At 34.9% G+C, this 16,952-nt stretch overlaps 2 protein-coding genes and 1 long non-coding RNA gene across 3 annotated transcripts; 1 reads left to right on the plus strand and 2 right to left on the minus strand.

Annotated features, from left to right (window-relative positions):
• Positions 1-1,088: 1,088 nt before the first annotated feature.
• LOC137707757 (notchless protein homolog) lies at positions 1,089-7,850 on the minus strand. The gene is made up of 13 exons (XM_068446673.1): positions 7,514-7,850; positions 7,166-7,247; positions 6,938-7,027; positions 6,691-6,816; positions 6,280-6,407; positions 5,477-5,676; positions 5,158-5,221; positions 4,455-4,565; positions 3,834-3,971; positions 2,609-2,751; positions 2,478-2,532; positions 1,772-1,828; positions 1,089-1,479 (listed from the first exon to the last, which is right to left on the minus strand). Exons 1-5 carry the CDS (start codon positions 7,661-7,663, stop codon positions 6,376-6,378), a joined length of 480 nt encoding a protein of 159 aa, XP_068302774.1. The 5' UTR covers positions 7,664-7,850; the 3' UTR covers positions 1,089-1,479; positions 1,772-1,828; positions 2,478-2,532; positions 2,609-2,751; positions 3,834-3,971; positions 4,455-4,565; positions 5,158-5,221; positions 5,477-5,676; positions 6,280-6,375.
• LOC137707683 (notchless protein homolog) lies at positions 1,396-5,811 on the minus strand. The gene is made up of 9 exons (XM_068446588.1): positions 5,801-5,811; positions 5,608-5,676; positions 5,158-5,221; positions 4,455-4,565; positions 3,834-3,971; positions 2,609-2,751; positions 2,478-2,532; positions 1,772-1,828; positions 1,396-1,479 (listed from the first exon to the last, which is right to left on the minus strand). Exons 1-9 carry the CDS (start codon positions 5,809-5,811, stop codon positions 1,396-1,398), a joined length of 732 nt encoding a protein of 243 aa, XP_068302689.1.
• Positions 7,851-14,426: 6,576 nt separating the features above from the next.
• On the plus strand, positions 14,427-15,801 carry LOC137749255 (uncharacterized). Its single transcript, XR_011070196.1, has 3 exons — positions 14,427-14,482; positions 14,628-14,753; positions 15,422-15,801. It is a non-coding gene; the product is annotated as an uncharacterized lncRNA (long non-coding RNA).
• The last annotated feature ends 1,151 nt before the right edge of the window (positions 15,802-16,952 follow it).

Raw genomic sequence — 16,952 nt, forward strand, 5'->3', positions numbered from 1 at the left:
ATTTGGCATGATAGCAGATGACAGGAATCAGCTGCAGGAATACATTTCCGGACTAGTTCAGGGTTCGTTTCCCTCCAATGTAACCAAAAACAAATATTAATGCAGGAAATAATTATATAAACTACCTTATGGCACAACTCTAAATAAGAAAACTTGGCTGCCTTGCTATTCCACATCAGACAGCTCGCAGAATGTTCGCCCACGCAGAATGCTCGCCCCCAATGGATCGAAATTTTAATGCTGATTTAGGAGCTTTTCATGGCAACCTTTCTTTGTGACTGATTCTTAGACTCCCAATCCTTGTTCATATCCCAGTATTTGTACTAGGGATGGCAATGGTTCGATTTGGGGACTGAAATGTTATATTCATCCCCATAACCATGAAAATTAACCATACCCATAACCGCAAAATAACCATCGGGGATTATCCATAACCATATTCACCATATTCAACGCCATTAAATAGCCACATCCAATTACCAAAAACATAACAATATATATTTGAAGTTGTTCATGATAAGCCAATATGATAAATTGGTCCAATAAAAAAGAAAAAGAGGACAAAAACAAAAAAAGAAAAAGAGGACAAAAACAAATACGGAGGGAAGATAAAACACGTAAACTAAATATATGACAACAAACAAGAAGACAATTATTGATTTAATTTTGCATAATTCTATGGGCTCATCACATATGTAATAAAATGAAAAACTGACGCTAATTGATAATTTGCATGAATCAAATAACATGAAAAAGAACGAAAGATTACCTATTGAGCTTACAACATGCACCAATTTCTTGACAGTGAGATTTTTGAAGAGAGATGAATCTGATAACCTTGGAACATTTGATAATTGATATATAAAATGATTCAATGAATTAATTGGATTGAGTATAACAATAAAAGTATTGAATTGATGAGGTTGTCGGTATGCCCCATGTATGATGTTTGGTGCATAATAAAGATAATATAGGGTTTAATGCATGTATAATGAATTAGTACTATAAGGATAGGAATAATTGAATACGTTGTGGGCATAATTCCAAGAATTCGAAAGGCATAATTGAATAAAATATAATATATATCAAATATATATATATATAATATTCGGATCGGATTCGGGTACGGATATGGATTAGGTACCCCTATAACCATATCCAAAACCATAATCGAATAAAGTCAACGGTTTTTCCCCATGTCCAAACCATACCCGAATTTTCATATCCAAATCCAATCCATTCGGACGATTATCCACGGTTATCGGGTTTAACGGTTAGAATTGTCATCCGTAATTTGTACAGTATACATCATATCGTACCAAATACTTCAATGCTCAATTACCATCATGATGTATTTCAGTTATCTAGTTGCCTGGACTTCGGCCTACCACTAGTCTAGCCCATCCATAGCTTCAGAACTCTATCCTTGCCACCCGAAGCAACCTTCCCACCATCTGGACTCCAATCGACAGCAAAAACCTTTCAAAAACAAATTAAAAATGGGCCTCACCATACGTCCATATAAAGAGGGCATGTATACTACGTGTGTAAAGCTTGTCACGGGTGCACGCGATACTTCATCCTAAGTAATATCCAAAAACATTTAGTAAAATGGAGAATTGAAAAATTGCTAGCGTTGCCTGCAATGGTCTGCTGATTTAGTATCTGTTTTTGGGAATCTTCCTATATGTCTATGTTTCCATCCTCCTCCAAGCATGCTTCAATAAACGTAACAGTATATCAGTGCCTTTGAGGTGAAGCGAAAACATACCTCGTCAGCATGGCCTGGAAGGTCTTGTTTTAGCGCCCGTGCTCTGATATCCCAAACCTATATGATTGAAATAAATAAAAAATCCAGCCATAGGTCATGGATATAACCCCGAGAAATTCCACCATTAGCAAAAAGGGCATAGCACCCAAACCAAGGAACTCAATAACAAAACAAGTGTAAGGAATATGAATTTAGTTGGTCGAACATTGGAGTTCATACATGATGAAAATATTCAATAATCTGGGATCTAAAAATAGAGATCAAGGTTTCCATGGTTGCTAATGCCACGGGCACACCCATGTACAGAACCACAAAACACCAGGTCAAAGCTAAGAAATACGCCTTATAGTAGTGAAATGATTAACGGAAATTAAAAGACAACACTTTATTTCTCGGATGTATGAAAACAAGATCAGGATAAACAAACTCAAATTATTAGGACGTCATATGGAAACAATCAAACTAATGTCTAGTTTACATGAACCGAGATTTAATCCACTAGCAAATTTGAGATGATTCGTTTTGTGACATGTAGAATTAGCAAAATGTGAAGAAGTCGCAATGTCAATTATTTTCTCCACGTACACCACATTATGTTTCATGATGTGTTTCTAATGCAATGTAAAATCATACAGTCTCACTCCCTTTGATAGGAATCCTTATCACCACCAAACAATAAAAAGTTCATAACCAGTTAATGGTTTACCTTGAGAGTGGAATCTTTGCTGCCACTTACAAGCAGCCTACTGTCTGCCGACCAGCTGTGAGGCAATACGTAATAATTAGCCATACAATATAAGAATTTGAATAACATAGATAATTGAATTCAATTCAGACCTGATCTGGTAGACAGGGCCAACATGGCCCCGGAAAGCTGCAACAAATTTTCCAGTAGTACCGTTCCATAACTTGACAGACCTATCAAATGAGGCACTTGCTATCCATTGCCCATCAGGTGAAAAGCAGACGTGGTTTACAAGCTGTTACCAGGAAAACATTTTCACCAATCCATTATAAAGCTTAAATGATAAAAACTTCCAACTACATAAATTGGTTTTAAGAATTCATCTGATCAGAAACATGAACATGAGCACCCCTAAAAAGCAAGCAGTAATCAGAGCTCTAAGTTTAAGGCCTGTGCTGCAATGAAGATGCATCATGCATATTTTGGGAACTCAAAATTGCCTCATTTCATCTACTATGAAATAAAACATCTTACCGAAAATTGAATCCGAATTACCTTGCAGAACTAAAGATGAAAACAAGAGTCTGTTGATTAGCATGACATTTTTTTTAGTTGTAGCCAGAGGCGGTGAGGAATTAAAAAAAATGGCATGTTTGGTTCATCAGAAAACAGCTTTGTGTTCCATAATCATGAAAAACTTGTTCGCCCAAAAAAGAAAAACAGAAATACGTTACCAAACAAGCTCTCACAATTTGACCCAAAAAAAAGTTCTCACAACTGTCTTGAAATTCTAAAAACATAATGATGTAAGACAGCTGCAGACCAAGGTAATGCAGGAAAGTCTCTCAAGCAAATTAAGATTAGCCATTCATTTAACCTACGAAATTCACGTAGAATGCAGCTTACAAAGACTCGACTTCGCATGTGTGGGATGGAGCACTGAACATCAAGGATAATGGTCTTCTTCAGGAGGTTAAAAGCTGACGGTTCATCATTTTAAATCTTTTCAAAGGATGGAAGCCTAAATTCACAGCCCGAGTAGCTAACTCTCAATGACTGTATAGTAACTCACCACAGGAGGGTTGGGAGGATGAACCATTATGATTTACAAACAAGGAAGGTGTCACTACCAGACCATGCCTAAAGCTAAAATTTGACACCCCAAATAGAGGAGCGGAACTTAAGTAAGCCTTTATTAACGAAAAAAACTCAGGTAAGCTGACAAATAAGATCTTGTCATTTTAAGTCATAACTCATAAGCACACTGATACAGAAACACAAATTGGAAAATTAAGGTAGCATTCACTCCAATTAAAAATAATCAGGAACTTGGATTACAGTTAGCAACCGAACGTAGCGTTCAAGAAAATATTTTACCTGTTGATGACCTGTCATGCGAGTTTTAGGTTGTTTGCTGACAAAAGGTTCCCATAGAAACATTGTAAAATCATCGGATCCAGAAACCAATCTTTCAGGGGCATTGCCCTTCATTTTGTTATATCTTTCCAAAGCTGCCTACATGTCCGACATTGAAAATATAATTAGTTTCATGGATGGGAAAAAGAGGTGGAGAGAGAGAGAGAGAGAGAGAGAGAGCATATGTAAGAATTGTTATGAAAGAATCAGCATTGTAAAATTCATGATATACACTTCTTCAACACTGGTATTCCAGCGTAAGAATTGTTCAATCAAAGGTCAAGACTTTGCAGTTCCCAATTGAAATAGAATGCAATAACAGAGATTCAAAGGAAACAAAAGAAAATAGATCTTGTCCTCCCCAACATTAAACTCAAAGAAAAAAAATAACAAATGCCTGAGTGGCAGGCTTGAATCCTTAAAACTAGTAAAAGGGTACCAAATTTGTTTCTCTTTTGATACTAAAGTATCGCTATGAAAAAACAATACTCGTCTTAAATGAAACATATGAGACCTGAATAAAATAAACACTATCAAAGCAGACAAGACTAATGCAACTACCAAAGCAGACAAAACAATTACCTTCTTCATTTCCTCTGGAGACGAATACTGCTTGCAGGTGTGATCAAAGGCTCCAGTACGAAGAACATATTCAGTACTCAATGTAAGAGAGTTAACCCAATGACCATGACCCTAAACATACCATGTAAGATATCAAAAGTCATGAAATGTAAATTACAGATATTAAGATGCATGAGCGTCAACAAGTGCCATTCCATGGACAAGGCATATTAATTTAGACAAATAAGCATATTACTAACCATCAATGACTTAAAAGGAACAACAAACAACAGAACAATTGAATTACAAAATTATAAGGTTGAATTAGAAATTTGAACTAGCTAATACAGAGTCTGGTGAAAGTTCCATATACAAGAAATCTAAAAAACCATTGATGGAAAAATCGGGAATATGAATAGTCTATATACCATTAAACAAAACAAGGTCTAAGAGAAGAGATGGAAGCAGATTATCATTGAGATCCATAAAACAAAACCAATTATATTTAGTCAAAAAACACTTATCAATGTCTAATACAACAACGAAATTAACACATCCACAGCACAGAATAAAGCATATAGAAATAAGTTATAGGGTACGAATAACCGACAATTTAAATGAGGTAATCACAATGTCAATAACTTAATTATATATTACAAATCAAGCAATGATGCAAAAATCAAAGGTTCCGAACTAGCCATGACCCTATAGACGTATTACTTACCTTCAGTTCACGAATTAGTTTTCCTTGAGTGGTCTCCCATACTTTGATGGTACAATCCTGGGAGCTGTGACAGTTAAGATAGAGATATTTGTTATAAATCTGTAGTCAACTTCACCTCAATAATATCGAAAATATAAGAGCCACATGTAAATGGATGTCAGGTGGAGCATTCAAATTGATGACCATAATTATCATCCGCAAAGTCTCTAATTATAGTTTACATAAACAAGTTGATCATACTAACACATATTTCACATTCTTATCAGAAGTAAATGTTATTATTATTGAAAGAAATAGGAAAATATATATATATATATACCCTGTATATATGACACCATCTCCACCCCATTTTACACAAGTTACTGCAAGTGTGTGGCCACTAAGACATATAACAGATTTCCTCAACGTAACATCCCATATGCGTGCATCACCATCTTTGCTAGCACTTACAAAGCGTCGACACGGAGAGCTAAGGTGGACTGGTTCCCAAGAGATTCCAGTAATCCATTTCTTGTGGCCCTAACAAAAGAATAAAATAATATTGTCAGCAAACAAATATCAAAGAAACACTTGCTTCCCAGTAAGGGATTGTCAAGGAAAAGGCAATTTTCAGGAACCCTCTTCTTTATTTAGTTGTTCTCACAGAGCAGCCATCATGGCATCATCTTGATGGAGTCTAAATGGGGCATCACACTTGGACAAAAAGGTTAAATAAATACAGACAACCTTATATGTGGATGTAATCAAAATTTCAAATTGTAAATTTCAACATCCAAATCCAAGGGAGAAGATATCAACTTTCAATTTACAAAGGTTTCAAAATTCATGACACATAAATCATTAATAACAATATGTTATGGGGTACTTATTATGTATTTAAAAAGCATACAGGCACTCACTGTTTTACTCTTTATTGGAATGGGAACTCATTACTTAATAACATGCACAGAGAAAGAGGGAAGGCACATGTTCCTGTTAATTCAGCTGTTGAACATTATAGTATAGCAAGTTCCCCAATGTAGAAGAGGTTTCTCTCCACATGCATCACAAGCAACTAAGTGCAATATGCCACAAACAACAGAGAAGTTTATAAAGATCAGTAATTGAAGTATAGATTCTTACAATAAGTGGATTGCCTGATGGATTCCCTGTCTGTGGATCCCAACATTGAAGTTCTCCAGACTTGCTGCCACTAACAAGATGCTTACCATCAGGTGATCATGCAATGGAAAGGACCCAATTCTTATGTCCTGAATAAAACAAGGTCCACTGTTAGTGCAAATAATATTACGACAAGTGATGAGGAATGACTACCCTCTTAACTTAGAAGTAATTGCATTATCATCTCTAATCCTACAGTAATCAAGAAAAGAAATGGTATGTTCTCAGGTATCCAAATCATCTGTAATTCCTTCTCTTTTTTTATATGCAAGCTTATCTACTATTTCAAAATACTTTTCGTAGTGTACAAACATAGTGTAATGTTCAAAAGTATAAAAATTAGGAATGTGATATAAAACTCAGACTCCAAACCTGTACATGTGTGCAACGGCGTCTGAGTATTAAGGTCCCATAGTCGGACAGTTGTATCACCAGAACCACTAGCCAACTGTTGACCATCAGGACTAAAAGCAACTGAAAGTACAGCTTCTGTGTGACCTGCAGTGACAAAACATAGCTTTGATTTAATAATAAACTAAATTATATTCTCAACAGCATACAAGTAACCGAAATTGGTATCCAGTAAGCCAATCCAGAGAAGGTTGATCACACAAAGTACCGGCAATTGTTGCTGAGCAACGATGAACAGGACGAATTCGGAAAACAGCTTGTGGTTGATAAACTATGTTGAGTACCTTCTCCACGGAAACTGCCAATGTTTTTCACCAGAAAAGAGTATCAAATGAAAAAGCGGCCCTAAGTTCTCACAGTTGCTGTTGTTTAATATATGCACAACAATCATGGCAGCTGAAATACTGACTAAAATTTTTGCCATTATCTAACTCACTTTTCTTCTTGTCTGCATATTTTCCAAGTGACTCAATAAGTTCCTGATCTTGTATATAGAAAGCATAAGGTAGCCTCTCCTCCTGAACAAAACCGAAACGCAGACTTCATTACTTATATGAGCATGGAAAGCCACAACACATGAAGCAGGATCCACAACAAATGTCAATGTCACAAATCACTTCTTGCTCATACATAAGAAAGTTGGAAAAACATAGACTTAATCATTGCAATTCAAATTTTCTTACAAAATTGAAATTAGTCATTGCAATTCAACAGCTTTAACCAGGGGAATTACAAAATTCAACAGCAAGATGCAAAATTTGTAAAGAAGTAAAAATGATTATACATTTTTGAGAAGCTGGTTGACGATTTGCTGAAGGTGTTGCGGCTCAGTGTTCTGAGGAAGGTAGACGGAGCTTCCTAATGGAGTCCCATCTGGGTCCGTCAGCAGGCATAACACAGTCTTCCCCTCTGTTTCTTCCACCTCCATAGCCATTGCTGATGCAGTCCAAGTTGGAGAATCCTTCTTCTGTAAAAGTTGAGATTTTGGGGACTACATATAGCTCTGGGTTCAGGGAGTTCAAAAATTGGGGGCGAGGGGTTTAGGAATCAGGGTTTAGGACTTAGGGTTTAGAGATTAGGGTTCGTCAGATGCAGCAGTGGTCGCGGTTTATTGGTTTCACGTTTGTGTCATGGGTTCGAATTCCGCAACCAACAAATTAGTATTCTTTATTTGCCATTTTTGATGAATCTATTTCATTCCATGGTTAAGAAGATTGGTCGGGCTAGTGGTATGCTTTTTCACTCATAAATAGAGGTTTTAGTTTTGATTTTCGTCAAAAATGAATTTGAATCACATTCTTGCTAACTCATTGTGAATTTTAGGTAACTCTCCACCCCTTTAGTGTATATACTATTGGTTGTTCAAAAAAAAAAAAAAAAAAGTTGGGCTGTTCATTCATTGCTTTTATATAAAAATTAGAGACTCGAATAATGAACTTTGCTATTCTATAAACGTGATATTGTGGACAGAGAATTTGAACTCAAGTTTTCAAATGTAAAGTTGAATTTTTTTAATCAACTAAGCTCAAGTCATTTTTAGAAGCATTTTTCCATGAGGCCCTACATTTGTAAAGTTGAATCTCTTACACCAATATGTATTTAGATGGTAGAAGTAAAGTAGTTGAAAATGTTAAATTACGGGGTGGCAAAAAAAAGGGATAAAAATTTTGGGGGTAAAGCGATAAGTTATGTTAGAATTGGGGGTTTCTTATAGTTTATTTTCTCCATTTGTGCTTAAGTTTATATGTCATTATAGTCTGATAAATAAATACTCCGATTATAACAAGAGCGGATCGACTAAAAGTATTTTTGGACAACTAGAAATTAGCTTTTTGACAATTAAAGTTGGTTATATTTGGAATAAAAATTTGTTTTAGAGTCATTAGAGAAACACATGTCAGGTGTTTATTCACGAAAATTGAACCTAAATCATTTTACTTACAAGTAAATATAAATAAAACTTTGTCGTAATACTAAGTGAAACGTCAAATCACCCTTCAATAAAGCTACTGTAGTTAGTCAACTAGGGATTAAATCATAAAATGATACCATAATTAAAGGTCATCATCCCTAAAACATGTTTTAGGCCCAATTTTGATAAAACTGGGTGAATAGGTTCGTGGTAGTCGAGGCCCATAACTTGGGGCTTCTCCTACGTTTCCAATCCATGATCGAAAGTCCATTATCCTTAATACAGGTGATTTGAATTTTTTTCAAGTATTTAATTACTTATATTAAAATACTAAATGTACCAAATCGTATTTTTAACGTACTAAAAAATATCTCAAAATTGGAGGGTGAAATCATTTCATTATAGAAGCGCAATCAACCTGTAAAACACTAATTCCAAACTTCTACTAAGTTGATTGTGCTTCTAGAATCGAACTTTTTTTTTAACACGAGTTAAGCTAGTAGAGGTGTAACGTGGTATTTACATAATTCATTCACAATAACAGTCATAGCGATGGAACGAGACAAATAACCAAGTTATGACAGTTTACTATAGGTAATGTTGAGGTGTAGACAAAATTTACAAACTAAATAATATGTCATCAATAGAACACATTTTATCAACGCTTAAATAATAATTCAAGGGTAATGCTAGGGAGACTAAATTTGAAGACAAAGTTTTGGAAACTAAGAGACATGGAAGTTGATGATTAGTATATTACTTAAACAATGATAAACGTGTTTATTCTTATTGGTGACACATCATTTACTTTGCAAATTTAGTCTTCCTATCATTACCCATAATTCAATCATCAACTTTCATATCATTTAGTTCATAAAATTTAGTGTACAAATCTACCAAAATTGTTTTTAATAAAAGCTACCCAATGACATTTGAGAAGAGATACATAGATGGTCCGAGTACTAATACAGTTTTTTTCCAATTAAGTCCTAATACTATGATGACCTGAGATACTCTATACACTCATTAAAGTCCATGCCAGGTCTAACAAGCCAATGAAGGAGTTGAGGTCGAAAGAGATTGATCTGGTCCAGTAATGCTAGATGATTGTCATTTTTGTAGGGTCCATTCTATAATGTATTTTAACGATTTGAATAGTTCTAATAATGTTAGGCCATTGTCATAAGATATACGTTTTCTAGAGCTCATTCCGTAATGTATTTCAATTATGCGAAATGTTAATTTTTTAGGTTGCCCTTCAAAGATCATTATACAAATTATCCAAATTTGAAATCATATGAATGTTTGATCAGGGTTTAAGGTTTCTTAGAGAACCGTATTAGTCCATTTCTTCACTACAAATGAATAAACGTTTAAATAGTTTTGAATTTGTCTAATTTTCTGCAAAGATGATCTATGAAGGATGTTCTAAACGATAGACGGTTCAAATGGTCAAAATATATTAAGTAATGGACCCTACAAAAACTTATGTCAAAAGTTGTGCAAAAAAAGTGGTGTCATGGATCTGCCCCATATATATATGTATGTATGTATATACCCATACACACATATTTATACATACACACACATATATATATACATACATATCTTTTAAGCAAACATGGGCGTGCTAACCCTTTACAATCAAGTTCGAATCCCCCTCCTTTGGAGCATTTTACAAATGAAAATTAAAATAATTTTGGTTCTTTAGTTTTACGCATTTAGAAAAATACCAGAATGGAGAAAAAGTTCACCCTTAAACTTTCCCATGTACTAACACGTAAGAAATAAATAAATAAAAAGTGTTAATTTTTCTTATAATCTATAATCAAATACCTAAACAAAAAAGTCTTAATATAGGTTTCTCGACTAAACAGTTGTTTACATTGAGTTGTTAATAATATTATTCAAGTGGAGATCGAATTTGTTTCCCACCAACAAAGTTCCTGGAAAATTATCATAAAACTACGAACTAAATAGAACTCTTAACACTTTCTTTGGAAAGTTGAACGTAAGTTCTTGGAAAGTACCACACTAGTTTCTTCTTGGAGACTTGAGTTACACTTCATTTAGTGGAAATTATTTCTTAGTCTATCCTCAAGTAAGATTTATAATCCAAATAATATCATTCGTGCAACCGAAAAAAAAAATACCGTATGAACTTTATGTTAAGAGGTTGGTTGGTTCATTCCGAATTGGATCGGTTTATTCCGAATAGACCTGGCAATTTCTGACACGACCCGATAACCCGACACGACACGACACGAAATTAACAGGTGTTTGGGTCGACACGATAACAAATCGGGTCTTATCGGGTAACCCGATAAGCACCTGTTAAGATAACGGGTTGGGTCGGGTATACACGTGGGTAAACACGATACACGATAAGCAGAATATTATTTTTATAATTTTATAACCCTCAAAAAATACTGTAATAATTATATACATTAATTTTACAATTTTATACCCCTAAAAATTATAATAAATATATATATATATATTAAATTAACTATAAAATTTATAATAATTATAATAATTATATATACTATAATAATTATACCCCCAAAATATTAAGTCTATCTATACTAATTATATATATATATATATTAAATTTTATAAAAACTATAATAATTATTAATTAATAATTTAATATGCATGATCATGCATTGCATATTTGCATGATTTTGCATCCATTGAAATTTGATGCGTCAGGACTCATATGTGATTTGTTTCCATTCTCAAATTTCAATAATCAATTTCTTGCCATTGCCATTTGCCAACTTGCCGCCCTTTTTGAAAAAAAAAATGGAGGGAAAATGAAAATGTTAAGAAAAGTTGAAAATAAAACAAAAAAAATGAGGGAATTCAATTAGGGAAAGATGTTGGAGGGAAAAGTGAAAATGATAAGAAAAAGTTGAAAAGGAAACAAAAAAGAGAGGGAAAAATGAAAATTAATAGAAGTGGTGAATCTAAGTATAAATAAACTCTAAGTGTTAGTCAATCTATCGTTTTACGAATTCTCCAAAACTAATTTCAACGATCCAAACCGTCAAAATTGTTTGTAAATGCTTGGAGATCACATCAGCAAAAAATCACAAAAAAAAAAACATTCAGAGATCAAGTAACGGGACAAAGCTTTTCAACGGTTATAAACGAAAAATCACGATTTAACGGTTATTTTAACTCCGATTTTGATGATTTTTTATAACTACACTCCTTGACCCTATATGAATACAATGAATGAATTCGATCTTCAATTTAAAATATTTACACAAGTGGATACCACAAAATCTTATGTTATACTTAATAAAAGTATAAATAAACTCTAAGCGTTAGTCAATCTATCGTTTTACGAATTCTCCAAAACTAATTTCAACGATCCAAACCGTCAAAATTGTTTGTATATGCTTGGAGATCACATCAGCAAAAAATCACAAAAAAAAAACATTCAGAGATCAAGTAACGGGACAAAGCTTTTCAACGGTTATAAATGAAAAATCACGATTTAACGGTTATTTTAACTCCAATTTTGATGATTTTTTATAACTACACTCCTTGACCCTATATGAATACAATGAATGAATTCGATCTTCAATTTAAAATATTTACACAAGTGGATACCACAAAATCTTATGTTATACTTAATAAAAGTATAAATAAACTCTAAGTGTTAGTCAATCTATCGTTTTACGAATTCTCCAAAACTAATTTCAACGATCCAAACCGTCAAAATTGTTTGTATATGCTTGGAGATCACATCAGCAAAAAATCACAAAAAAAAAACATTCAGAGATCAAGTAACGGGACAAAGTTTTTCAACGGTTATAAACGAAAAATCACGATTTAACGGTTATTTTAACTCCGATTTTGATGATTTTTTATAACTACACTCCTTGACCCTATATGAATACAATGAATGAATTCGATCTTCAATTTAAAATATTTACACAAGTGGATACCACAAAATCTTATGTTATACTTAATAAAAGTATAAATAAACTCTAAGTGTTAGTCAATCTTAAAAACAAAAACTCTTTATCCTTGCACATTTAATATTTGTAATAGATTAGTAGTGTATGTATTATTTTTTTTATTAGGCTTTCATTTTCGAGTGTAGATATAGTACTTGAACGAGAAATGTTTTAATGTTTTCAAGTAATATTTATATCGCAATGTGTGGTATGTGCAAATTTTAAAAAAAATATATTTTTTTCTTAACGGGTCATAACGGGTCGGGTCACTTTACCCGTTGGGTAAAGTGACACGACCTGTTAAGGACCCGTTAAGATAACGGGTGTGACACGACACGACCCGTTAAGATAACAGGTGTTACACGAAAACGACACGAACACGACAGACACGACCCGTTTGCCAGGTCTAATTCCGAAACACATTTTTTATGCCTATTTAACTTAAGAATATATTTTTTTGGGGCCTTATTTACTCAAGGGAGAGAGAGTATGCAGTAGCACAGAGAAAGATAAGGCTGACGAATTTTGATGATGCATGTTTTTCATCACTTGTGTCTTTATTTATAGTAAATATAGCGAATTTTCTTGCCTTGCAAGTAATGTAATTCTAAACGAATAATATTTTTTACTATAATAAAAATAATCGATTAATAATTTACACAATCACACATGTAACATTTTCGTCATATTCCATGCCTTGCAAGTAATGCAATCATAAACGAATAAGATTTTCTACTATCATAATATAATCTATTAATAATTTATACAATCACAGATGTAACATTTACGTCATATTTTTATCACATGGAATTAATATCATAACATTTGCCTAATTTTTGTAAGGATGATCAATGAATGATATTATAAAAGATAGACGGTTCATAAATACATTACAAAATAAGTTCCACAAAAATTTGTGTAAAAAAAATTGGCGTCACAAATTGTGTCAAAAGTTGTGGAATGACTTTTTTTTTTTTTTTTCCTTTCTTTTTAATATGAACACACAGTGACTCCTTTTTCATTATTCGTTTTTTCTTTCTTCCACTCGTAATATTTGATTCTTTAGTGTGATCGATGTGTGATATAGACCTGCAAACTAATTTCCTCCAGACTACATGACCTTGAATATTCAAGGGTCGACTGTCATATGACCTTGAACAGCCCCTAAAAGTATCTCAGGTCATCATAGAATTAGTACTTAGTTCATCTCCATCCAAATGGTCCAGAGGGTTAGAGGGCCGAAAATAGCCCGAAAACTAGGGTTGGGCAAACGGGTCTTAGGCCCGCGGGTAGGGGCGGGTATAGGCGGGTCGGGGCGGGTACGGGGCGGGTCCTGTTTTTAAATAGGGGAAACGGGGCGGGGCGGGCCTAGGTAATGGCATTCTAGGGTCGGGCCGGTTCCAGATTTATAGAAAAACGGGGCCCCGAACCGGCCCGTTTGTAATTGAAATGGACGGCCCAGATTGAAAATAAACATACCTTCCAATCATGACCGTTGGTTTTAGGTTTTACCCTAATAGAGTCTTTGCTCTCTCTCTCGATCGACCTCGACCTTTCCGTCTCTGAACTCTGAACTCTGAAGTCCGACATCTCATCCTCGATTTTCTTCTTGAAGTCCGACATCACCTCACCGTCTCTGAAGTCCGACATCACCTCTCCGTCTCTGAAGTCCGACCTCACCTCGACCTCGACCTCTCCGTCTTTACTCTCTCTCGACCTCGACCTCGATCTTCTTCTTGATTGTTCTCCTCGACATCTCATCCTAGACCTAGGCACCCGCACAACCCATCTTCCCGATTCTTGTTCACTCTTTCCCGACGACATCACCGCCGTCGCGATCACCAACACTCCATCGCCGTTGCCAGTTCAGGTGAATTCTTTAACCTCTTTTTTTTTTTTTTTTTTTAATAGGTTCTTTAACCTCTGATCTGATCTGATGTATGTAATATGTGCTCAATATATTGGGATGTTCATGTTTGTTCTTGCTGATTTGGTGGATTTTTGTGATTTTTTAGTTTGTTTTCAGTGAAAGGTAATAAACGTTAGTGTACATCTACTCTCGGAGGCACCACAGGCACGACCTTAACGACCGTCAGTGTACATCTACTCTCGTCCGGCACATCAAAGCCCCTGTCCATCTTGTACATCTCTCTCTCTCTCTCTCTCTCTCTCTCTTTCTCTCTCTCTGTATGTGTGTATGTGTGTGTGTATATATTTGATTAGTTTTGATCTGGGATTTGTCTAGTGGAGATGTAAATATCATGCGTGTCACAAATAGGTAGGTGGGTGTTCATGTTACAATTGGATTTGGAGTTTAATGTAGGAGTTGTGGCATCAGTTTGTGAAGATGGGGTTACCGGGATTCGACATTTCGGATTGTTTTTGCTCTATAAAGTTTTGTTCGTTTTCCTTAGGACATGTGTGATCGCATTTCTGGAGAGCATCTGAGCTTTAATCTGTGGAGTTTGTATTGGATTCCTTAATGCTTTTGCCTACATTGATGTGGTGTGTTGATCGATTAGATCATTGTAGCTCTTTACTCACGGTGTCTCTGCATGTGTAGTTGTTAAGAAAATTGGGGAGAAATAGAAAAAAGAAAGGAATTTTTGATTGCTTTTCTAGGATTTTTTTTTTGTTCAATTGTTTGATAGCTCAGAAATGTAATTACGGCTATTTTTTTAAATGTTCGATTGTTTCTTATTCCCTGTTTCCAACAAAATGGAAGATTAAGGTGTGTTTAAGAGAGATTCTCAATGAGTATGAACAGTTATCCCTTTTTAGTAATGTGAATTGTTTTGTTTCTCTTCAGGTTTGGTCGTTGGTTAGACGATTTGATCAACCGCAAAAGTATAAGCTATTCGTCAGCAGGTGTGTGGTGCAGGGGAACCTTGAGATTGGAAGTCTCAGAGAAGTTGATGTTAAGTCTGGGCTTCCTGCCACTACAAGTACTGAAAGATTGGAACTTCTTGACGATGACGAGCATATTCTTAGCATTAAAATAATTGGTGGGGATCACAGACTTAGGGTATGAAGACTTTGATATGAAGTTCTGTGTTCACCGGAGTCTTTGCATATCCTTTTATAATTCAGCACATACTTCTCTTTTCCTTTTATTTGGTTGCACATTTCTCAGCATACAAGCTAAAAGGTTAACTAGTTCACAAGATTTTGATATGAAGTTCTGTGTTCACCGGAGTCTTTGCATATTAGTCTGCAGTTTTTTGTGCAGTTTGCAATCTGTGAATATGTACAATTTTTTTTTTCTTTCAAACAACCAAAAAAAAAATGGACCCGTGGACCTGGCTCGAACCGGCCCGTTTCAACCGGGCCGGGTAATGTCCGGTTCTTATATTAAAAAATGTAATCCCCGGCCCGGCCCGCCCCGTTCCCTTTGAACCTAGGTCCGGTCCGGTCCCTTCAAAATTGGGCCCGGTCCGGCCCGTGCCCAGCCCTACCGAAAACTGTCTCCAACCGAAGGCTAGGCCAGATGACTCATAGGCCCCACAAAATCTGAAAGGGCCAAAGGGCCGGCTGCTGGGGCTGGCCAGAAATTCAAAAAATCATGTCGGTTGAATCCAACGGCTAGCTGACTAGCCATTGTATTCAATTTTTTTTTTTAATTCTTAACAATTCTATTTTTTTTTTCTATAAATACCTAAACCATTCATTAAATTTAAGTTCTAATTTTTTTGGTTTTTTGGGCCAGTTACCGTTGTAGTTTTTAAATTTAAGTTGTTGTAGTTTCTAAATTTAAATAATAAATTATGTTTAGCTCTCGGTTGGAGATGGTTTTTGTGTGACAGGACTAAAACGAGCCCTATGACCTTTTGGCCCTTGGTTGGAGACGGAGGTAAATATGGTCTTGTACTGTTCATTAAAATATTAATATCTTAGAGGGCCAGAGGACCAGAGGGCTAAAACAAGTCATCTGTCCAGCCCTCGGTTGGAGATGACCTTAATTGGAAAAAAAGTGTATTACTACTTGGACCATCTATGTATCTCTTCTCAAATGTCATTGGCTAGCTTTTATTAAAAACAATTTAGGTAAACTTGTAGACTAAATTTTATAAACTAAATTATATGAAAGTTGATGATTGAATTATGGGTAATGCTAGAGAGACTAAATTTGTAAACTAAATGATGTGTCACCGATAGGAATAAACACATTTATCAACGTTTAAGTAATATATCAATCATCAACTTCTATGTCTCTTAGTTTCTAAAACTTTGTCTCCAAATTTAGCCTCCCTAGTATTACCCTTGAATTATTACTTAAGTGTTGATAAACGTGTCCTATGAGTGACACATCATTTAATTTGTGAATTTTATCTACAAATTTT

Source organism: Pyrus communis, chromosome 11, assembly GCF_963583255.1.
Source record: "Pyrus communis chromosome 11, drPyrComm1.1, whole genome shotgun sequence".
In the NCBI taxonomy this organism is placed as follows: domain Eukaryota; kingdom Viridiplantae; phylum Streptophyta; class Magnoliopsida; order Rosales; family Rosaceae; genus Pyrus; species Pyrus communis.